Raw genomic sequence first — 24,449 nt, 5'->3', positions numbered from 1 at the left:
TCACACATCCATCTGTGGAGTGTTGCCTCGGTTATTTCCTATAATGGCCCCAGTTGTGTAAAGTGTAGTGTAATTGTATGTTCTAGGAAACTCGCGTCCTCCTTGCACACACTGTTCTATATAATGCAATTCCAAGAAAAAGACAAGGTTCAGGCCGATCGCTGTGAGAGCTGAGGATTACGGTTTAGTACATGGAGCTGCTGTATAGCAAGTGAGAGATGGGAACGCAGAGAAAACACACACACTTATCATGGCCCCCTCCCCACAAGACACATAATTACAGCTCCGATGGTTTTGGCCTAGAACATTACCTCTCGTATGTCTTCGTTTCCTTCTTTGATGTTTTCGGTGGCGCCTACCACTAGCTGATGGATATTGTCAATCTCAGTTTCCTGCCAGATGAGAGGGAGGGAAGTAAATGTTAACCCATGTCATGTCCTTTTTTTGTGCACCCTTGATTCTAGGATGATTCTAGGACTTGATTTTGTGAAATTAGAGGATAACAAACAGGACGCACGGTTTATGGGGAGCCTTATCAATCCGATGATGTGCCGAGGCACAAAGACGCTCTCGCCTAATGCGGCAGCTCCATTAACTGCAGCGCTGAACATTACTTTACACGCTCAATCTGCTTGTGCCATACTTACTAGCAATAAGGGATTCATTTAGTACTAGTACAGATAGCACGCACATCCAGCAGTAAAAAGCACATAACTAGGTACCTCCAGCCGAGAGAGGAAATGGCCTGATACAATAATTAGCGGCCCAGTAATAGGCCACATGTCCGATACAGTCAGAGCCAGGATTTATGCCCCAGCCAGCCTGACAACCCCGCCGAATGTTACTTACAATACCAGGGGATTCCTAATACGGTAGATTTATTCTCCCATCTGACTAATACCTTAATGACAAAGATTGCTAGGGACAGCTGTTAGACAAATGTTGGGCTGCACACAACACCCAACGTGTAGCTAAATATCGCAGGATGTTAGTGCAACAACTGTGTTCCAATGCGAACATTGCAGCAACTGTAACATAACCCCAAGAGCTTCATCTTGTTTGGAGTTCTCAACCATCCCTCTATAAGAATGTCTAGCAAATTATTCCCAGGCCCCGCCCCCAGTGCACCTGCAGGCTGATTTGCATTTCCACAAAGATTATTAACTGTGCATTACTTTATCATTTTGTGGCATGTTTCTACTCTTACGAAAAACCCAAAATTTCACTAATATTGGTTTAGAAGGCAATTTGGACCTGACAGACTCCCTTTAATACAAGTTTCTAGTCCAGTCACTTTGACTGCCGTAGCTGTACTTGACAGTGGATGAGGCAGGGGCATCAGGGATGTTAATCTAGATGGGAAGGTTTAATGCTGAGACTACAAGATACTTGCCTTCAAGAGAACCGTCACCTGGTGTGAAAAGTCCAATGACATACGTCATGGTGTTTTGGTGATTCAAATCCATTCAGCAATTCCAACGATATACCAAGTGGGTGGGACTTGCTTAGTCTAGGGGCGGGAACTCTGTTTCCTGTAAGTCATGCAGTGTTACCACCCTAATACTCCATAAATTGCATCAATGCTAACAGGGCTTATATCTTTGGAGTAGCTGAATGGATTCGGATAAACAAGAGGGGAAGTAGTGAATCCCTTTACCTGCTGAAGAACCTTCTCAGTGAATATTTCTTGAAGTCGGGATATTTCAACCACCTTCCCTTCTATCTGCCTGTAGAAGGAAAAAAAAATATAGTCTGTTGTGTACAATAAAGGAGCACGAGCACAGCCCAAATACACAAACATAACAAAAAAAAAAAAAATCAGGCAGTGTGAATTATTATTATTATTTTCCCATTCAAAGAGCCATATGGGGGCTTAATGTTTGCGGGACAAATTGTTCTTCATAACGGAACCATTTAATATTCTGTATGGTGTACTGGGAAGCTGGAAAAATAATTCAGAATGGGCGGGAAGTGAAGAAAATTTGCGATTTTGGAGACTTTCTTACGAGCTTCGTTTTTATGTTGTTCACTGTGTGTGGCCCAGAAGAAACATCACCAGTATTCTATGGGTCGGGACAATTCTGGGGATACCAAATTTATATAGGTTTTCTTTTTTTTACGTCTTAACCTAAAAAACAAATACAAAACCCTCCCCACTTCTTAAGAGTCACCATTTGCTGACCCCCGTAACATGTTCATATTTCTGTGTACAGGGTTGCATAGGGCAACTTTTTTGCGGAGCCAGATGTACGGTTTAGTTATACCATATTGGGGAACGTCTGGCGTTATGGCCACTACATAGAGAACAGAGCTGTCCACTACCTGCTCCATTTTTTGTGTATCATATATGGCTGCCGGGTGTCAGTCCTCCACCAATTTGATATTAATAATCTATCCTTAGGACAGGTGATTGATCTTTTGATAATGGAAAACCCCTTTAAGATGACCATACATGTTATTGTCCGCCAAATCGCCGATTTTTAGAAGACCATCCAACCATCTAACATGTATGGGAGGATACACGGTGGTCTTGATTGTTTTTACCCCCTTCAATAAGACTTGTATACGAGCAGCTTAACATTTCCAGATGTTCCCATCACACAATTTCTCCTCATGTGTAACGTTTTCAATTACAGTAGAAATAATGTAGAAGCCCCTTACAAGAAGAGAGGAGGGAAGGCCTGGGAGATTTCTGTAAAGTATGCGGGATTAGTGTAACATATGGTGGCAATGAGCGCTTTTTGCATTAATTCATTGTCAAGCTTTAAAAACAAAATCTGTAAATGTAGAGTACAAGTGTATGAAATATGTTACTGAATCCATCAACAATCACTAAGGTATTTACATATTGTAGAGAGATAAAGGAATAAGCTACTACTGTCCTCGCCCTCCATAAAATCAGGAATACGGTTGAGCTGATCTTGAGATTTCAGGATCGATTTTAAAATCCGATTTCTGATCATTTTCCAGGCGATCCCGATCTTTCCCGATCCTGATCGCTCAACCGTATTAATGATATATACATGAATGGGTTGAGCTGATCTTGAGATAACCTCTGACCTCGATCGAACCGGAAAAGATGGGGATCAGAATTTCCAATTGCGTTTGTGAAATTTACTCGATCGCTGATCGGAATCCGATCTTTTACAATCCCGATCACTCAACCCTAATCAGGAACTATCATATTCATCAGCAACAAGTTAGCTAGTCGCCATACGACCACAGAGCATCGCCCTCGCAAGGCTCGTGAATTACCTTGGTATAGTAGGTAAACCTACAACTACTACTGTACTACTATAATATAACCGGCCTGTAAATGAGGAGTCTAAACTTTCCACTGACCCGCCAGATATTGTAAAGAATCAGACTAGCCGAATTTTACCTGCCCGATCCTTTTGTTCATACAGAGACAGCAGAGTTACTCTGACTTTCTGCATCTTGATAAGTTATCTTATCATGAAAGACATCAAAAGCCAATGGAACGTAAGTGAAAATAGTATTTTCATTGACTTTTGTTGCCTGCTATGCTTAGCTATCACAATCTTTTTTTTGTCCAAAACATTATATGTTGGAGGTGCCCATAGACCCTTTTCCGATTCAGAACCTGTGCATGCTCAGACTAACTAAAGTCAACACTGGGGAGGGGGGAACTTGCCTACATGCATTTGCAGCGTTCATCCGGAACTTAAAAAGGTTGTCCAGGATAATTTTTATCTATTTTTTCTATTACATCGAGGAAGGTGGGAAACCCCCCTACCCTAAAACACACTCACCTGTCCAGATGTCTCCCAGCTCGGTCCAGCCCTGCTGCTCCGAGGTTTCCTTGAGGTGGGAGTCCTTCATCTGCTGTGATGTCCCAGGTCCCTTTCCTTAAGCCACTAATTGGCCCCGGTGGTCACGTGACTGCTGAGGCCAATCAGTGACCTAAGGAAAGGACCCGGTGACGTCATAGGTAGTGACGTCCCAAGTCCTTCACTGAGGCCACTGATTGGTGCAGCAGGGATTTCCCTCTCTCCAGGCCTAATTTAAAGAAATAACATTATCCTGGACAATCCCTTTAAGGTTATACTCAATGGTAATAGGACGCTTGAGCCATACATAACATGTCCGACTGTCTCTTTTTATTAATGCGTATCTCCAGTAACAACACCACATTTCCTAAAGGACTAGTACATGTGAATACAGTAAAACCTTGCATCTCTTATTAAGGAAAAGATTCCTTCTTCACTTAGACTGTGTTCCTCCTCCTCCTCGTCTGTACTCAGATTGTTTGTTTACATAGAGTCTGCATCCAGTTCACTCATAGATGTCTACGGTGAAGGCAGAGGGATCGGGATGCTGGTAACTATTGTCTCATCCTCTGTTCTTGAAACACAGCAGTGTCAGAAGCGTTCTCTCACTCAAGAGTAGCAGAGCGCTGCCACCGCATTATTCAGCCTTCCCCAGCAGCCTCCTCCCCTTTCCATAGACTAATATGTAAAACGTAGTTCAGTCTGATAAGTGGAGGAGGAAACCTATTTCTTTAATAACATATATTACAAAGTTTCTTATATTCATCTGCACTATTCATCTATGAAAAGTGGTTTTATAATTGGAGGTATACTTTAAATGAGCTGGGGCCTGCAGTCATGGACGGAGGTTGGAGGAACAATCAATATTGGAAACAGAACCTTCCATGACTCAAGTTTTCAATGTTCGGCACTCCATGCGGCAGAGAAATACCACCCACTCCATCCCTATTAATAGTCCTTCAGTCATATGTAGCTAATGCTCATGTTCAGCTGTGTTTTCATTAATGGGAGCCATAAATTATCCTCCGGTTAGCAGACATTAGAAATTAAAGGCTGTTAGCGGGTGAAGGAGTTTGGGTTCTGTAAATGAAATAGAAGACATCAGATTTATGCTCATGAATGGGGAGCAGCACAACAATAAGAGCAGGGCAGTGAACTGGTCACAATGACCTGTCTGTATGGCGACCTAATAAGCCAAGAGTCATCTATGAAAAGAGGAAATAAGCGGGAGTAGGTATAATGGGAAGATGGACATGACGTCTTCTCCAGTCATTACACAAGGCTATTCTCAAGACGTGACCAGGATATTCCAAAACCAGCACTGCCTTAATCCAGGCTTCATCACCAGGACGCAGCAGTCACATCCTCCATAGGCTTTTAAAGGGGTTGCCCAAAGTGTTTTATTTCACTTACTGCCACCATTTATTTATTCCCCCCCCCCCCCATTCTGGCCATGAGAGGTTACTGGTTGGGCTCACTCTAAGTCACATCATCAGAACCAGCACTTGGGTAGCTCCTTTTTCATAGCTATGGGGGTTGGCTTTACCATATACCCCTACAGACTGTATGTAACGTTAAAGGGGTTGTCCAGAGAATTTGTTTAGGGGTTTTTCCTTTCCGGACCTGGGAGTTCTAGGCTGGACCCAACCCTGGTCCATGTGATCAAAACCAAACGTTGTGCCCTTTAATCTGCCAGCCTCCAAAATGAAAAAGGAGAAGGAAAGAATGAGCACATCTCAATAAGTCAATACCACCATCATGACAACTCTAATGATTTATGTCTAGAAGTCAGTATTCATCCTCTTAACATGTCCAGAAACTTTCCTTAGTCATATTGCAATGTATGTTCAAAGTGTTGGACATTGACTAGTAGGGCAGCTGCCCCTTAATAAGTGGAGACGAGAGAGAACTAGAGAGAACGGTGCCCTTAAAGGAGTTTTCCAGGCTCAAAATATTGATTGTAAACTCTCGAGAGCAGGGTCTGCACTCCTATTAAGATGTTAATTATTGTGTTACATTGTAAGGTCTGATATTGTCCGATTGTGTACCCCTCTGATTTGTCAAGTGCTGTGAAATATGATAATATTAGGGTAGGTCATTAATATCAGATCAGTAGGGGTCACAAACTTGGCAACCTCATGAATCAACTGTTCTCAATACACAAAGAGTGGAGCAGCGTGCAGCTCTGTGGCCACAACAGGTATTGGACATCAAGACCAATTCACTTGACCATGTACTGCAGATCAATTCCAATTGACTTGCCCATGTACTGCAGATCAATTCCATTCCACTTGACCATATACTGCAGATCAATACCAATCCACTTGAACGGGAGCTGCAGTGACTCTGCTTACTGCTCCATTCCTTGTGTATAAGCAGCAGAGAATAGTTGACTAATAGGAGTGTCGGACCCCCACAGATCTAAATGTTAACGATGTATCTTTAGGACAGGTTATCTTTCATTATAGCCCTGAAAACCCCTTTAACTCATGAGGAGAGCTACTTTGCATACCCTTTTTTTTCCCAGGGAGCATTGCCTGGGCTATGATTTCCACTCCATAATGAAAACCATTGTTCCCCTTCAGGCTTATACTGATGTAGCTCCAGCCTAAAGGGGAATTAACAAGTTTGACCCTCTTCAAATCTTTCAATGATGTGTTAATATTTTGGGTCCTGGAAATTTTACTTGATCATCAGGTGAATCTAAAGGTCAAATCGGCAAAAACTAAGGACATATTAATCCTATATATCGGAACGGATAGCGGTAGACAGTGCGCACATCTCTATATTTGTATCCTGTAATGCTTTGGTGTAGACACATACTGTGATTATGTAACTTGCTCGCAGCAATGAATATTAGGCTGGGCGGTCTGCACCAACAAGTAGGATACACACAGCGAATCTGTGCTGGAATCTGCTGTATATACAAAGCACTAGGCACGGTACCTCGGAGAAGTGTATAGCAGTTATCAGTAAGGACCTGCTCTAATATAGGGAATGGGGAGTTTAGAATAACAGAGGCATAAATAGATAAAACCATTCTGTCATTTTAGGCTAGAGGGAAGCCAATCCCAGCTCTTCACAAACCTACCGTAAGAGTAATGGCCGCCTGTAACGTTCAGTATTACCTCCTGCAGTAAAGGACCGAGTGGTAAAGCATCTCATGTTAGCAAATATTCCGCCTAAGGAGGTTTTCTGTAAATCAATATATAAAGAAGCTTTCTAATCCACCGTTTTACTTGCTCACTATCTTCAGTACCTCTGCTAGCTGTCAGTGAGGGAGAACACAGAGATGGCTACCGCTGTATCCATGTATATCAACTCAACAGTCTAGAACTCCACCGTGGTTGCTTTGGGATCTGTACCATAAATACAGGGCGATTCCCAAAAGAATAGTGCAATATGATATTTGGGATTCATAATTGAAAGTTTCACATGACAAGACGCACGTTCCATCCAAGTTTTATCTATACACTACTGCAGGAGGAATACACAATGCCAGTATTAGGCAATCACATGTAAATCACATTATTCTGATCAGTGGCAGGGTGAACTAAGGTGAAAAGGATAGGAAAAGCATAGCACAAGAGAGTTATATTAACATCAGACATACATATCTAACTCTCATATATAAACCCCATAATACAAAGCGTATCCCAACCATGCACTATATTCCAAGAAAACAAGAAGGGATAGAAGATCCCAGAAGGTTGAAGGATACTCAGCATATATCAAAAAAATTGCTTTTATTAATGAAAAATTCACATGACTTAAAATAGACACATAGGACACTATATTCCACAAACAGGGTAACCAACAGGTACGGAAAGGTATTATAGCATAATAGATGTCCAAGGTGATAACATCATGAACTTGTAACTGCTCAAAAATACATCCCTTCTATACAGATTTAAATAATCTATCACATAAACACCCTCAGACTGAGGGAATGCATGAGTGAGATGTAATAGAAGAGGGCAACAAGGAGCTGTGTATGTCCAGCGGAATGAAACAAATAAATATATAAGACAAATGTCAAGTAGTGAGGAAAAACTCCATTAATATAGAGAATGTAAGAAACCTCCATACATACAAAGCATCCTGTAGCAAAACTATAGTCAAACCCAGACACAAAGTATCTTACCCATTGCTAAGATAGTAAAACACACGCTTCCGTAGCTGCAGGCACCCTGACCCAGGTGAAAAGGAGTATTAAAAAATATATATATATATCCATAAACTGTAGCTGGGAGCCTAACATGTACAATTCATGGTAGTAGATTCATGTACATAAAGGATTAATATAAGATGGAGACGTTTTTAGTAAAGGGTTTGTCCGGCCCCTAATGCAGGTTTAATACTGATAAGCTATCCACAGGTTAGGTCATCAGTATCTGATCTGTGGGAGTCAGACACCCAGACCCTGCACAGATCAGCTGTACTTGAGGTGTCACATTGCAATGGATTGTAATACGATCAGAGCTGAAATTCCCCAATGGAATTACTTTACAGCGGACAGGGCTGCAGCTCCGCTCCTATTACCCGAAAACTGCTCTGCTACGATCCCGCTTTCCATCCAGTGCGTCTGGAACAGCTGATCTGTGCATGGTCTGGGCATCAGACTCCTGCACCATCAGGCCATCAGTATTAAACATGGATTAAGAGCTGAAAAGTCACTTTATAAACTTCCAGTCTCACTTTTCATAAAAATTTGAACTGTATTAATATACTGGGCATCAGTGACGTAGCTACTAGAGATGAGCGAACAGTGAAATATTCGATATTTGTTTCGAATAGCCCCTCAATATTCAAACGAATATCAAATCCCATTATAGTCTATGGGGAAAAAATGCTTAGTTTCAGGGGAAACCACTATTTAACTGAGGAGAGTCACCAAGTCCACTATGACACCCCAGCAAATGATGACAACACCTCTGGAATGCAACTGGGACAGCAGGGGAAGCTCCACTCTGCTACATCTGAGATCGGACCATAATGGAGACTGCTGTGGACCGATCTTAGACTCCTCCTCCTCACACACGAGCCTCCGGCAGAACCAGCGTTGATTGACCGAATGCTGTACACTTTATGGCATTCAGCCAATCAACGCTGGTCAATGCATTCCTATGGGAAGAAGTCAGCTCCCGCATAAACGCAAGCTGACAGAAATCCCCACTAGCATATAATGGGCTGTCACGAGATAGAGCCCCAAAGAGCTGTGCGAGTAACATTCCTACCTAAATAAAGCTAATTCTTAGCTAACCCTGCCTGTACATCTATCCCTGTCTCACAGTCACATAGTTCAGTCTCATATGACCCGAATCTGAAATCGACCATTCGTATAAAGTGGAGGTCACCTGAATTAGCCAGCCAATTACTTTTTCCTATTTTTTTTCGATGCCTACGTTGTCGTAGTTCCTGTTGCACCTCCCCTGCACAGTTATTGGTGCAAAAAAAGGGCCAGGGAAGGTGGGAGGGGATACGAAGTTTTAGTGCGATTGCCGCGTGGTATTCAATTGGAATCGAATATCTCGAACAGCTTGATATTCGATTGAATACCAATTCAATCGAACACCGTTCACTCATCTCTAGTAGCTACCAGGGTAGCAGAGGTAGCAGCTGCTACAGGTCCCAGGACATTAGGGGCCCAGCGACAGCTGCTACTCCTGCGTTTTTTTTTTCTTAATAGGCCGTTACCGGCTGGAGTTACAGGGCCCGGGATCGGTAAGTGACGCCATGGGCCCCACAAACACTATTATAATGATCGGAGGCCTGGAAGAGGTAAGGGAACATAAAAACCAGTGTTAATAACCCTGGGTCTGAATAGACCCCAGAGTATAATAATTGTTCATGGGTGTCCACAGTGGGGCATAATACTGTGTGTCGGGGTCACTATAGGGCATAATACTGTGTGCAGGGGCCATTATGGGACATAATACTGTGTGCAGGGGCCACTATGGGACATAATACTGTGTGCAGGGGCCATTATGGTGCATAATACTGTGTGCAGGGGCCACTATGGGGCATAATACTGTGTGCAGGGGCCACTATGGGACATAATACTGTGTGCAGGGGCCACTATGGTGCATAATACTGTGTGCAGGGGCCACTATGGGACATAATACTGTGTGCAGGGGCCACTATGGGACATAATACTGTGTGCAGGGGCCATTATGGTGCATAATACTGTGTGCAGGGGCCACTATGGGGCATAATGGAGCACGCAGGAATGCCGGGGGGGGGGGGGGGGGGGGCGGGTCAGACCCATGTCAAAAGTTCACCACGGGGCCCCGTCATTCCTAGTTATGCCACACTGCATTACCATTTCTCTTTCCAAGGGGGCTTGTCGCTACACATTGTGATCCTGTCAGACTGTGCATGGACACAACCAACTAACCAAATAGTGTCCACCAGTTTTCCAGGTGGAATAAGAGAGGAATGACGTCAACTTCTACAATAGTTGTTATACAATGAGGAATACATGTTTTACTAAACCAGACATGTCCGGAGAGGTGACATCTGTTCTGTATCCTCTATACGGAGCTGGAAACGCACTCTAATGGCTCGCACATCGCCGTCTTACAATGAAATGATAGCTCAGCACCGTTCTGTACACATAATTACATGGTCAGACATTACAGGTGCGGAGGTTCAGACGTCTGTAGACCCGAATTTCAAGCAGTGAAAGACAACTGTTCTAGGAAGGGTTACAGTCTGACCTCTAAGTAAGCAGGATAGCCAAGGTAAAACTGAAATGGAGATTAACTTGTTTAACCCTTTCACTGCCAAAGGTTTCTGGAAATTTTGCACCTCCAGTAGCCGGAATAATTTTCACAGTTTTGAGATGGACAAATCAAACCTAAGTTGCAACATTAAAAAAGCATCCAACCCCCCCCCCCATACCTATATATTTTCTTAAAGTAGACACCTGCAACATTGTCATAATGCCACTTGGTACTGTATACGAACAGGCACCTTCATGCAATTTTGATTTAAAGTGAATGTTTTATGAAAAAATGCAAATAAATGTATATTAGTTACTAATTCATATACAAAATACATTTAAAATAATAGTTTATGGTGTATACAATGTGTATATATACTATATGTACCGCAAACATCAACTACAACAAGAGCTCAGACTCCCAAAAACACTAATACAGAAGACAGGCAGGAGTTTCCTGTTATTCACTAATATGTTAAAAATCTATACTGCACCTTGCAAACTGTGACACCAAAATCTAACTTTCTTCAGATTACACAGCATACCGTATATAAAAACACAATTTAATAATTCATATATACAACCACCTTCACGCAACTTTGCAGCAAACAGAGATTGCAAGCAATTATTACTATTATTTTAGCGTGTAACGGACATCACTAGAGACACATTTTACTCTAGAAAGCTCAGGTATGGACAGGACAGGGATTGGGTGAAATTACTTTGTGTATATGTTGTATAAGTGTTTGGTGCGACTTTTTTTTGGCGCTGCGACCTGGACAATGGTAAACGTCTGGGTAACAGCGCCAATAAACTTCCTGGTTATGTTTAGAGGGTATTACGTAAGAATACCCCACTAATAAAGCTCGGGGGGGGGGGGGAATTATATTATACCTTATATATTATAGCAAAAGTATAGTATGCTCTCTAATTGGCAGGAGAAGGGTTACTGTATTTTGCGGACTATAAGGCGCACCGGACTATAAGGCGCATTACCCATGAGCGCCTTATAGTCCTGCCTAGGTCCATATATAAGGCGCACCGGACTACAAGGCGCAGCGCTGTCCGGTGCGCCTTATATGATTGAAAGCGGCGGCCGGCAGACTTTGCCGGCGGCCGCTTAACCCCCCGCGTGCCAGCCGCTTCTATTCATTTCAATGGTACGCTTCCATTGAAATGAATGGAAGCGCTCGGCACACGAGGAGTTAAAGGGATTCTACCTTTAAAAGAACTTCCTTCTTGATCACGTCGGAATAATCTCCTTACCTTTTTACCATAGCCAGCGCCGCCTTCTTCCGCAGCTCCGTCTCTGTCTTCTTTGGGCCTCATGGATGACGCATGCGCAGTCGGCTTTAACAGGCTCTCGCAGCCAGAGCCGACTGCGCATGCGTCATCCATGAGGCCCAAAGAAGACGACACGGAAGGCGCGAACACAGCTCAGGGAGAAGGCGGCGCTGGCTATGGGAAAGGTAAGAGACGAATAGTCTTTTAAGGCTATTCCGACGTGGTTAGGGGGAAGAGGTTCTTTTAATGGTAGAATCTAGAGTTGAGCGAGTACTGTTCGGATCGGCTGATCCGAACAGTACTCGCTCATCTCTAGTAGAATCTCTTTAAGCAGCGGCCGCCGGCAAAGTCTCCATGCCGCTTCCATACATTACAATGAGAGCGCGCTATTCAAATAGTTAGAGATGAACGAATACTATTTGAATAGCGCGCTCCCATTGCAATGTATGGAAGCGGCATGGAGACTTTGCCGGCGGCCGCCGCTTAACTCCTCGCGTGCCGCCGCTTAACTCCTCGCGTGCCGCCGCTTCAAGCCTTATATAAGGCGCACCGGACTATAAGGCGCACTTTCGATTTCTGAGGAAATCGAAGTATTTTATGTGCGCCTTATAGTCCGGAAAATACGGTAATAGGGACAGAAGAGTCCCTGCAACCGCCCTCCTGGTGTCACATACAAGTTATGTACAGAGTCAGATTGTTTCTTTGTCTCTGTGCACGCTGCTGGGCTGCTCGTGCCCCCTTCATTTCCTGTTACAGTTCGCAAATTGCTTGCTTAGACAGGGGGGGGGGGCGACACTTTAGAGCCCTATATCTCTGGACTGCATCAACATATTTTGATGCTTTAAAATGCATTTTAAAGAAGATGAACTTGATGATAGAACTTATAGTTTCGGAGCGATTCACTGTTGAAACGCTGTCGGGAATTGAGATCTGCAGTTGGATCTCAATGCCAAATAGCATTTTCAACAGTGAATTGCTCCACAACTGTAAGTTGTATCATCAAGTTCTTTTTAAAGAATTTTAAAGATGAGATTCTCCTCTTTAAAGCATTTTAAAGCATCAAGATATGTTGATGCAGTCCAGAGATATCAGCATTAGTAGGGAGGACAGAGTAGCTATGTCCTCCGCTACTGATGTGCCACCCTGGGAGGATGCAGAGCTGCCGTCCTCGGCGAAAAAAGGGTTAATAATAACTGCATTTAAAGTGTAACTTTTTTTTTGTATTGAGTAGGGAGGGGTTTACTGAACATTTTTGTAATATACTTTAACCTATTGTACTTTCTTTTTTGCAGAAAACAGGCTCTAATGTTCTCCCTAGCAATGCACCAACTAATCGTTGCTAGGAAGGTCCCTCCCCTATGCACCCTGTATTGCCAGTATATGCAGATATAGCAAAAATGCCAAAGCGTGGGTCACTTCAAAGACCTGTAGCACTGTTTTGTTTACCACCTAGAAAAGTATATGTAGCATATAGAAAGAGCTGCAAAACTGGTAGCATATGAAAGCCGAGGCTCTCAGCTGACATCACGACCCCACTTGGCATTTGGTATATCCGTATATATTGGTAATATGGGGTGAATACAGGGCAGCTCTATTAAACAACATTGCTAGGGAAACATTTAGAGCCCATATTTTACTTAAAAAGTACAATAAGTTAATAAAAGTACAATGTACAATAATGTACATTGTACAATGTAATGTACAATACAAAACTATTCAGCGACCAGCTACCCATACAATAGCAAAAAAACCGAAAGTGGACAGTGGACAGTAGAATTTACTGCATGTTCACCTTGTAAGTTTCACATATAAAGGCAATGAGATGCAATACATCTTGAAGGTGGGACGAGACGTACAATAGTTTAATACTCGTTTATGGACAATATGGGCATCATTTCTGTACCTATCTTAATTTAACGTTGGGGTTCCAGAAGCCTATCCTCTGATCTACAGTACCTGGTCTGACCACTACACAGAGAATAGAGCTGTCTACTTCCTGATAACTTCTCTGTTTATGAACTGCTGATAGTTGATGGTATAGAGTGTTGGACACTCACCTTCTGGTGTTGATATAGTACAGGATTTTATAAAGAACAAGTTCCTAGCTACCACCTGACTTCCTATTTGATGGACGACCATGAAAAGAGCTGTTAAATGTAATATGCCTAGCAAATGCCTCAAATTACCGTATTTTTCGGACTATAAGACGCACCAAATTTGGGGGGAAAAGAAGGGTGCGTCTTATAGTCCGAATGTGGCGCCTGGCACCCGCTGTAATAGAGAGGCGGATGCCGGCAAGGGATAGATGCAGGTGCCGGGGCCTGGGACATCGCTGCGCTCCTCTGCCCTGCATGAAGCCAGCAGCAGCGGCGATGCTATTCCGCTCCTCCGTCCCCCCGCCGCTGGCTTCATGCAGGGCAGAGGAGCGTAGCGATGTCTCAGGCCCCGGCACCTGTGATGGCGTCTATCCCTCGCCGGCATCCGCCTCTCTAGTACAGCGGATGCCGGGTCAGTATCGGTGGCCCCTTCTCCCCCGGGGCCGGTCCCCACCGGCCCCATACCTGTGAAGTTTCAGGCCGGCTCCTGCGCGGCGATATCGCAGGAGCCGACCTGTTCGGCTGACAGCCGGGAGCCTAATGATCTAAGCAATAGATATTCCCCAAAATGGTATAACTAAAAAGTACTTCTGGCCCCACAAAAAAAAAACACTCTATGCATCCCCGTACAACTGCAGGGTCACCTGTCAATGTGGCCTTGCAGCTGTTGCAAAACTGCAACTCCCATATATTAAATATTTTACCATTTTTTGCTTCAAATTTTTTTTTCCCTATTTTCCTCCTCTAAAACCTAGGTGCGTCTTATAGTCCGAAAAATACGGTACTTTGTAGGACTAAGACTTATTGGTACAGTTCCTGTACCAATAAAAAAAAAAAAAAAAAAAAAGAACCTTCCTGTCCAGGAAATGTCAGTAGTGCAGCCTCGGGTATAGTCCGTTCCTCTTCCGATTTCATCCAGGACAATATTACACGATCATAAATGGGTTTACTGTAAAGTGAATGTTGTTGGACAAGTTTACCTTACTTCATCGAACAGCGTGTTCATCTCGCTGACAAGTCTCTGGTTCTCCTGTTCAAACTGTAATAAAACAGAAAGATTGTGTATTAATATTCACTAAATATGTACGGGGGGGACAACCGGAGAGGTCAGCAGTGCAGGCAGGTTTAGCACTAGCCAACATTACAGTTTTCATGACAGAGGTTCTAGACACCAGTGGTTCTCAACCTTTCTAATGCCGTGACCCCGCAATACAGTTCCTCATGTTGCGGTGACCCCATTCAGTTTGGAACGCGCGTTCATAACGGCGTGCGTTCCAGCTGAATAGCGCTGCTGCAGACAGTAGTGCGGCTTCTCAGCAGCTAAAGCCATAGGAAATATGTATTTTCTGATGGCTTTAGGCATACCTCCCAACTTTTGAAGATCAGAAGGAGGGACAAGATGTGCGTCGCGGTGAATTTAGCTCCGCCCACTTTTATGTTGACTCCGCCCACTTATTCATTTTTCATGTGCTCCCACACAGTATAATCCTCCTACAGTCACCCGTACATTATATGTCCCCCCCCCACCATCTTTCCCCCAGTTTCATATAACCCCTTCATCTGCCCCCAGTTTCATGTCCCCCCCTCCATCTCTGCCCCCAGTTTCATGTCCCCCCATCTCTGCCCCCAGTGTCATGCCGTACCCCCCCTTCATCTGCCCACAGTTTCATGTTCCCTCATCTCTTCCCCTAGTTTCATGTCCCCCATCTGTTCCCTAGTTTCATTTTCTCCCATCTCTGCCCAGAGTTTCATGTCCCTCCATCTCTGCCCCCAGTGTCATGCCGCCCCCCTCCCCTCAGTTTCATGGGCCCCTTCATTATGTTCCACCTTAATGTTTAAAACAAAACAAAAAAAACCCACTTATACTCACCTTCCAACGCTCCCCCGCTGCTCTCTCACTCATATAGTTGTAGGCGCTTTAATCACTTGTGTGTTCAACTTATCGGCGTCCGGGATGGTTGGGAGGTATGCTTCAGGCGACCCCTGTGTTTTGGTCGTTCAACCCCTGCCGGGGTCGCGACCCACAGGTTGAGAACCGCTGTTCTAAAAAATGCACGCTGATACTTTCAGCAATGGTGAGAATTTTTTGCAATTCACTGTATAGATTTGACACGCCATTAAGGCCCTTAAAGGGAGCGTCACCAGAACCTAGCATATCAATCCAGCCCCTTAGATTCATTCAGGTGACCCCGGCCTGTGTTTTCTACTTGTGAATCCATTGCCAAGATAACCCCTTTTTTGCCAATGTGCAAAATAGGTCTTTGGAGTAACTAGGGGGTTGCCTTTGTTCCATAGAGATATGCAGCCACACCCTTACTGCACCAAACAGTTCACTTGAATATTGACACAAATAATATTTAGGCAACAGAGGGAGCGATTCATGAGGGGAAACACACACACACACACACACACACACACACTAGTGATGAGTGAGTAGCATTCGATCGAATACCTCGCCGGCATAGGAATGTGTGTAATCGGCCGAACACCAAGGGGTTAAACGCATCAAATATTTGAAATGTTTAACCCCTTGGTGTTCAGCCGATTACACGCACTCCTATGCTGGCGAGGTATTCAAGTGAATACTACTCGCTCATCACTAATATACACACTATAACTGTGGAGATTGGATTGCTGGGTTCTTGGGATAGAATCCCTTTAAATTTCTCAAAAAGTAGAATTCAAAAATTTGTAGCCAGTAGTGAAGGGGGGGCCGGGTGCATCACTAAGACCCTGTTCTGAGAATCAGTCATGGTACTGAGGGACATGGTGGTGGTCATGATGAAAAGGGAATACTAGATTAGTCAGAACATATACCGGACCAAATAGGAAAGGACAATGGGCTCTGCTATGGGTGACACATTATAGGAGTTGTCGCTCTTCTCCCTCCACAACAAGCAGTTCTACACTGACACTTGTGTACAACAGTAGTTGTAGTAGTATCAAAATGAATGAAATTTTAACAACTCTCATCCATACACCGTGAAAAGATTTTTGCGTAAAAGTTGACATACGGTGCGTATATTAAATCTGCAGTACGTCGCCACGGATTTCACCCTTTTCACAGTAAATCAGAAACAAAATATGGTTGCAAAATATAAAACCTGACAACATGATACAAACCTGTGACAGGGTCTATGCGCACTAAAGTGGCTGCCTGAAAATGGAGGCATTTAAAATTTCTTATTGTTTACTACTAGAGATGAGCGATCGAATACCTTGCTTCCATAGGAATGCGTGTAAGCGGCTTATTGAAGGCAGTTTATAATATTGCTTAATTTTTTTTCCTGCAATGTGGTGGAACAAATGTATATTTTATTTAAGAAGAATAATATTTGGGCAGCCTCGCCTCCTACCTCCACTTGTAATAGCACAGACAGTCAGCACATTTCTGGCCGCACGGTAGTCAATCAGACAGCGGCACACTTGGTTAAAGTCTGGGTGGTAGAAAAGCATTCAGCGCCGCCGCCGCCAGCAGCCGGCATTAATCTTTAAAAATCAATTTAGCACGTAAGATTTGTCTACGGGAATAAAAGGGATATCAAAAAGAGCAGATCCCTCATCTGGAAGGATTACTGGAAGTGTATGAGGAAGATATATCAGCCTTCACAAAAACATATAATCTTTACATATCCACTCCTTGCTCCAACCAGGCGTGACAAATCATTGTTCTAGCGAGAACCGCGACACGCACAAGGTCTCAATTCTTATATTTAATGATTTTAATACATTTGACATCTGATTTATGTAAGTGTGGAACAGATAGAACAGGCAACTGCATAAAAAGGTTTTAGACACTCATATCTACGGTATGCTTAAAGGGATATCTCAGGAATGATCTAGGCGGCCATTTTCTGAGGATTCCTTTAAGAACGCGTGATAAAGTGGAATTCCTTTTATCCAGGATGCCATAGTCTTAGTTTTGTAGAAAGAACATGGGGGTATCATTACTTATAGTGGAGGTCTCGAGGGTACTGGTTATCGTTCTGAGACCCAGCTTGTGTAGTAAGATTTACAGGCAATGCTTCATGGGAAAAAAGTTATGCAAATTAGTGCTTCTCCAGATTAACGAAAACAGTCTTGCTAGTGCCACCTATAGGTAGCCAAGTTAATGTCCCAACTATTAAAGGGATTCTACCATTAAAATCACATTTTTTCTCGTTGACATGTAGGAATAGCCTTAAGAAAGGCTATTCTTCTCCTACCTTTAGATGTCTTCTCCGCGCCGCCGTTTGGTAGAAATTCTGGTTTTCGTCGGTATGCAAATGAGATCTCTCGCAGCACTAGCTTACTGTGTAGCGGCCATTTTTCTTGTAGCCGGCGGGCATGCGCAGTCGGCTTTGCCCGAGGACTAGAAGTTTGAAGCCACCATCGAAGAGAGGCCGTTCCTGAAGAAGATGGAGGCAGCACTGGAGAGTTCTCTCGCAGCATTGGGGACGCCCCCAGTGCTGCAAAAGAACTCATTTACATACTGACGAAAACCGGGATTTCTAACGAACGGCGGCGCGGAGAAGACATAAAGGTAGGAGAAGAATAGCCTTTCTTAAGGCTATTCCTACGTGTCAACGAGAAAAAAAAAAAAAAAGATGGATAGATAGATTTTAATAGTAGAATCCCTTTAAAGAGACTAGAAACATGGACATAGACTTTATAGAGTAGCAATCTTGTTTAGATGGGTATTGGGGTAGTCTCATAGCAGAATGTTGACTGAAGTTACAGGCCCAAAGCCTGTCAGGTACTCATAGCATCATGTCCTGGTATCATTTATGAGTAATTTTATCATACAGATCTAACCAATCACTATACACATCAATATTACAGGGAGTCTGTCAGGAGGATATTGGTACCAGGCTAATGACACTATATTGTAGGGCTGTTTCTACACTTTCCAAAGATGCCTTACTTATTCTGCATTGGCGCTAGTTTTCTTAAAAAAAAAATAAAAAAAAAAAAAAAATCAGCATTTTATTTTTATGTAAAATTAACTGAAAAGGGCTTTAGGGCTGCACCCTCTGCTCTAGATAACCAGCCCTGGCAGGACAAAAAAGGTCCCCAATTTGTTTAAGGATGAAACATTGATTTCCATGAAAATGAAGCTGCAATGCAAAATAAGAAAGACATATTTGGAAAGTGTAGAAACAGGTCCTTTAGTAGGGTCAATAGTTTGGTACCAAATTTCCTGCTGATAGTCTCCCTTTTAAAAGGCTAAGATATAGAAGAGCTGTCCTGCTGCTTCAATACAGCTGCTTTGGGGGAGTCACAGGTGTAGGAACCCTATAGATCTGAGAAGACATCAATAGCATTTATAAATTATGACCTATCCTAAGGATCAATAAAAATTGGTAGGGATCCAAAACCTCTAGCCGATCAACATCTCCAGCTGCAGCTTTTGGGTGAACAATACAACCCCTTCAGTACTTACCATGTACAGCGCCACACCTTGTACAGTGGCTGTGCTTAGTATGGCAGCTCAGCCATTCACTTGAATTGGACTAAGCTGCGATCAGGCCATGACTAATGAATGTGACAGAGACTTCAGAGCTAGTACACAATCCTACCAGAGGATGTGCCCGAATAATGAGGTGGTGCGCCTTGCTATAAAGGAGGTACATCCTTTCGAGGTACAGGGATTATCAAGACTGGTGCACTGAACACTGGTCTGGATAAATCCCATCATGTTTAACTTGGTGAATCTACCCATCTCAATGACAACACTATACCTATACAGAAATCAGAAGGGGATCTCTCAGTAGGGCAGCACTATGCTGAAGCTCATCCATAACTGGGGCCTTCGTGTATTTCAGATTTCATTGCATTCGCTTCTACTATAAGTCAGGCAGGGTCAGAATCTGCTATTTGCTGGTGAAGCCGACACAGCGCACTTGTGCGATACAGAAAGACAAATCCATTTCTATGCTTTGACCTTGAGAGCAGCAGACAGTCACAGAGGACAACTCAGTGACTTATTTCATGGAGCGGCCAGCGGTATTGTCACATAAACCAACAGCCACTAAAGGACTATCAGTATAATGGCTTTTCTATGGCATTTTCACAAGCCAGACGGAGCTGCGGGGAGATAATCAGTATATTAAATTATTAACCCAATATTATTCTGTACTAGTGCTTCTCTGTGCTAGAGGAGAATCCGGGTTCTCACAAACCATCTAGGTTTACATTTGTGTCAGAGTCTCTGGCGCAGGGTCTAGTAGAAATTGTAGCCAAAAGGGGCAACATGGTGGCTCAGTAGTTAGCATTGTAGCCTTGCAGCGCTGGAGTCCAGGGTTCGAATCCTGCCAGGAGTTTGCATGGATTTCCTCCCATACTATAAAGACATACTGATAGAAAAAAAAAAGTACATTGTGATCCCTATATGGGGCTCACAATCTACATTTAAAAAAAAGAAAACGAAAAAAAAAGAAGAAATTGTAGCCAAAAAAAAGAAAAGAAAAATTGGTTCCCATTATAGTAAATTGGGTCCATCATCAGACTAATATTCTGTTCTTATGGTCCTGCAATGGACAAGACGCAAATGTGAAAGTAGAGCTATTGCTATATATGACTATCAGGTTGGTAAGGGGAAAGGTAAAATTGTGAACACAAACATAAAACCTCCATTCACTTCCAAAGCAATTCTGTATATGGGTCATTAAAAAGCAACACAAAATACTGCAGGACTTTGTAAAGATCTAGGACAGTTTTTGTAGATTCCAACTATGCAATATCATCAATGGCGACCAAGAGAATTAGGGGAAGTGGTGACTGGAACCCAGAGACAGAAGACGTCTACGGGGAGATCATGAAGAGGGACAGCACAAAAAAAACTTTCCAATGGGTCCACACGGTGGCTCAGTGGTTAGCACTGCAGCCTTGCAGCGCTGGAGTCCTGGTGTTCAAATCTCGCCAAGGGCAAAAAACCATCTGCAAGGAGTTTGTATGTTCTCCCCGTGTTTGCGTGGATTTCCATCCCATATTCCAAAAAGACATACTGATAGGGAAAAAAAATGTACATTGTGAGCGCTATGTGGGGCTCGCAATCTACATTTAAAAAAAACAAAAACAAAACAAAAAAAAAAAAAAAAACAACTTTCCAATGATCTCTTATCTCACAGGCCGGTGACAATGAAAAGGAGACATCCTCCACGCCTAGAGGAGAGAAGTTTTTACCAGCATCATACATGGGGACTCTACAGTAAGTACAGCGCGGCTATGGAAGTCACTGTCCCCAGAGGTGCTGATGGTGGATTCATTGGGCAAGTTCAAGGAGGGTCTGGACGCCTTTCTTGTTACAGGTTATAGGTTTTAGATTTTGGTATAGACAAGCAATCCAGGGGTTTATACTGATTGTTGAATTTGGAGTCGGAAAGGAATTTTTTCCCTAACACTGGGAAATTGGCATCAGCCTCTTAGGTTTTTTTTTTTTTTGTTTTTTGTTTTGCTCTTTATCAACACTGTAGGGTTATAGGGTGGACTTGATAGACCAGACTCTTCGTCTAATGTTATCTGTATTGTTACTATACTACTGTATCTCAGGAATATCACATACCATTATAGGAGCTACATCAGGTGGATTTTCCCACGTTGGAAGCCATGGGCGCCTCAGATAACCAGATGCTTGGCAGCCACTTTTTGCCCCAATAAGTCTAGAATATAACGCTCATTATATAAGCTAAATGTGTAAGCTTATGATGTGATCATCCGTGTTATACTCCTGGCAGACAGAAGCTTTGGCCCATATTATCTTGGGTCTTTGGCCAATTTATCCTCCAATTACACCCACAGCTGTATTCACGATTCTGCTAGGATTACGTGAGCACAATGTTGTATGAGATCACTGTCTTGTCGCCAATAACCAAGGCTGCGTCCAGAACTAGAACATTTCATGGCAGCGTCTAAATGAAGGTCTGCTAACCGTATACCACAAGCTGTACCATGCAGCTAGCACATTTCTAGCAGACTCTGTGTCTAGGCCAGTGGTTCTTAACCTTGTTTGAGGTAGCACTTTTGGGAAACAGATTTGAATATTCCTCCCATGTTAACTTGTAATGGTCTACAAAACTACATATAGTGAAGTTTATGGAAATAACCCCGGTAGATTTTTGGTACTAAAACCAAAAATGTTTCGCCAATGCGGACATCCTTCTAATATTATAAATCTAATATGTAATCTAATCTATCTATCTAATCTTCTAATCTATCTAATCTAATATGTGAAAGTTTGTGTGTTTTTTCCTCAATCACGCAAAAACGGCTGAACGGATTTGGATGAAATTCGGCACATTGATAGTTTGTAACCTCGATAAAAACATAGGCTACATTTTATCCCAGTCAATAACATGACTTCCTGACTTATGAATTTATGTTCACATACTATATTAAACTTCACTTGCTGCCAGGACTATCAGCTAATTGGAGGTTGCTGATAAAGACTGGTCTGTTATCTTTTTATGTAAACACGCAGATAACACTGAGTCCATTGTGAACAAGTAGTTGCATATTATCTGATCTGCTCCAGTGCTGACACACTGGATGGGAAAACCCATTTAATCCAAATTGGCAGTTTGCTACTTTTAAACATGCCTGGAAAAAGAAAATCTAATTTGTCACAAAATTCTAAAACCACGAGAGCTATGAAGGTAGCCAGAAGTCACAGAGTACTCCTCAAGCGGAGCTCAGAAGGATTGAGCAAGCTAGACATCAAGCGACTCTTACAGCTGCCGAAACTCCGGAGTGGGCGGATCATTGATGCCAACAACACGCTCAATATATGGCGTAAAAGCAGGACAGCTTGGGAACTGCCAAAACGGGCGAACAATCGACGGCAGCAATTAGCTGAATATAGCTGGATCATCAAAGAATTCACGGGAAATGGCTAGTCCTCAGTAAAATGAATTTTATAAATATAATTTTACAGCAGTTGTCATAGAGGAGGAAAAAGTCAAGATAATCCCTGCCCCTAGTGTCCTAGATGCAGAAAAGTCCTGCATGTAGGATTTAGCTGTCCGCTTGAAAAATCGAATATGGTTGTAAACGGAATCTTAAGGACACAACATAATATCCCTTTTAAAATAATGGAAATTGTAAACGGACACAGCTAGTGTCCGACGCTAAAATCTTGCGCGGACATTAGCTACGGACACTGACGTTAGTGTGAACCCAGCCTTACTTTGCAGTAGTTTTTCCAGGCCTGCTTAGAACTTTTGCACAGTGCTGTAGAACACATTCATATTAAAAAGATAAATTTTTATTCATTGGTTAAATGATCTAGATCTACGCTGCCATCTCTTGGGACGTTTGACATCAACCATAGAGCTGCGGCAAGCGCCATTCATGGAGCGGCAAATGAAAATTTCCATTTTTTTATATTAAAACCTGAGATAGTCATCTCCTGAGATGTATTGTCTCTGATCCCGCTTCACACATTACAAAGAACAATTAACTGTGCCCAAAAAACGCTTCTCTCTGTTGGCGGTGCCGAGTTTTACAAACCCATTATATAGTCTTTTAACAATTTATAAGAGACTGGATAACATATAAAGGATGTGAGCAATTTCCACAATGAAAAATAGTCTGGGGGGGAAGATGAAGGAAAAGAATGGCCTTTTGGCCTCCATCAACATATTTTGTTTCTACTTTATAGAAAACTGCAGCAGAACCCTGATGTGTAATGTGCTAGAGGCTCGGAACGAGAGATATTAATATTAGCTTTAGGCTAAAGCCCCACGAGCCGTAATCACAGCGCTAAAGCGCTGCGGAAAGAACCGCGGCATGATCGCGTTCTTTCCGCAGCGCTTTTAAGAGAAAGTTAAGAGTTTTCCTCTGTGGACTTTCTCTTAACATTATATCTACGGGAAAGCAGCCGGCGTTTCCATAGATATAATTGACATGCTGCGATTTGCAAAGCCACAACGGCTTTGCGAATCACAGCGTGTCCGCGCTGCGATCTTTTCCCCAATGTGGGGATGGGATTCGCATGAATCCCATCCACTTTGCCTGCACTGTACAATGCCGCAATTTTTCCTGCAGCGTCTCCGCTGAGGGCAAATTGCGGCGTTTATGTCCCGTGGCGCCCCGGCCTTATACATTTTTTTCATGCATAAAAGGACCTATTACCTTAAACCGTACCTAAGGCTAGGTTCACATCTGCATTTGAGTATCCATAGGTAAATACTAGCCGTTATGACCAGTCCCATAGGAAACACACAGTAAGTGGAGAAGAATCTGCTCCATAACTCTCACACTCTCAGCCTTCTCTGTGCCTGTATATCTCCTCTCTCACTCAGCTTCTTTCTTCTCCTCCCCTCCCCATTGACTTCAATCTGGCAGTAAACTAAACATGCTGCTACGTTTTGTATGGTGACTAAGTAGAATGTAAACATTATGGGGAGCCATGATGACCAGCTCCAAGTATCCCATCTATACTGCTAGCTTATACAAATTCAAGAGTGTTCCAACATACATTGCTTTAACAATGCTGCTTTGTTTGCCTGCTATGTGAGATTATCCCTCCTATTGTTTGTTTACACATTGTTTCCATGGAGCCAGACCTGTCTGCAT

General features: G+C 43.0%; 1 protein-coding gene across 1 annotated transcript in view; it reads right to left on the bottom strand.

The window, feature by feature from the left end:
• STX18 (syntaxin 18) overlaps nt 1–24,449 on the bottom strand; it is a 100,457-nt gene that overhangs the window by 4,082 nt on the left and 71,926 nt on the right. Inside the window, exons 8-10 of the mRNA XM_075260860.1 lie at nt 14,876–14,934; nt 1,658–1,727; nt 312–392 (exon numbers count right to left, since the gene is read on the bottom strand). Of these exons, the coding sequence (XP_075116961.1) occupies nt 312–392; nt 1,658–1,727; nt 14,876–14,934 (210 nt within the window). The remainder of the gene's footprint in view (nt 1–311; nt 393–1,657; nt 1,728–14,875; nt 14,935–24,449) is intronic.

This window comes from Leptodactylus fuscus, chromosome 1 (assembly GCF_031893055.1).
Source record: "Leptodactylus fuscus isolate aLepFus1 chromosome 1, aLepFus1.hap2, whole genome shotgun sequence".
Taxonomy (NCBI): Eukaryota; Metazoa; Chordata; class Amphibia; order Anura; family Leptodactylidae; genus Leptodactylus; species Leptodactylus fuscus.
The sequence above is the reverse complement of the archived record's forward strand: the minus strand, read 5'-3'. Positions and strand labels throughout refer to the sequence as shown.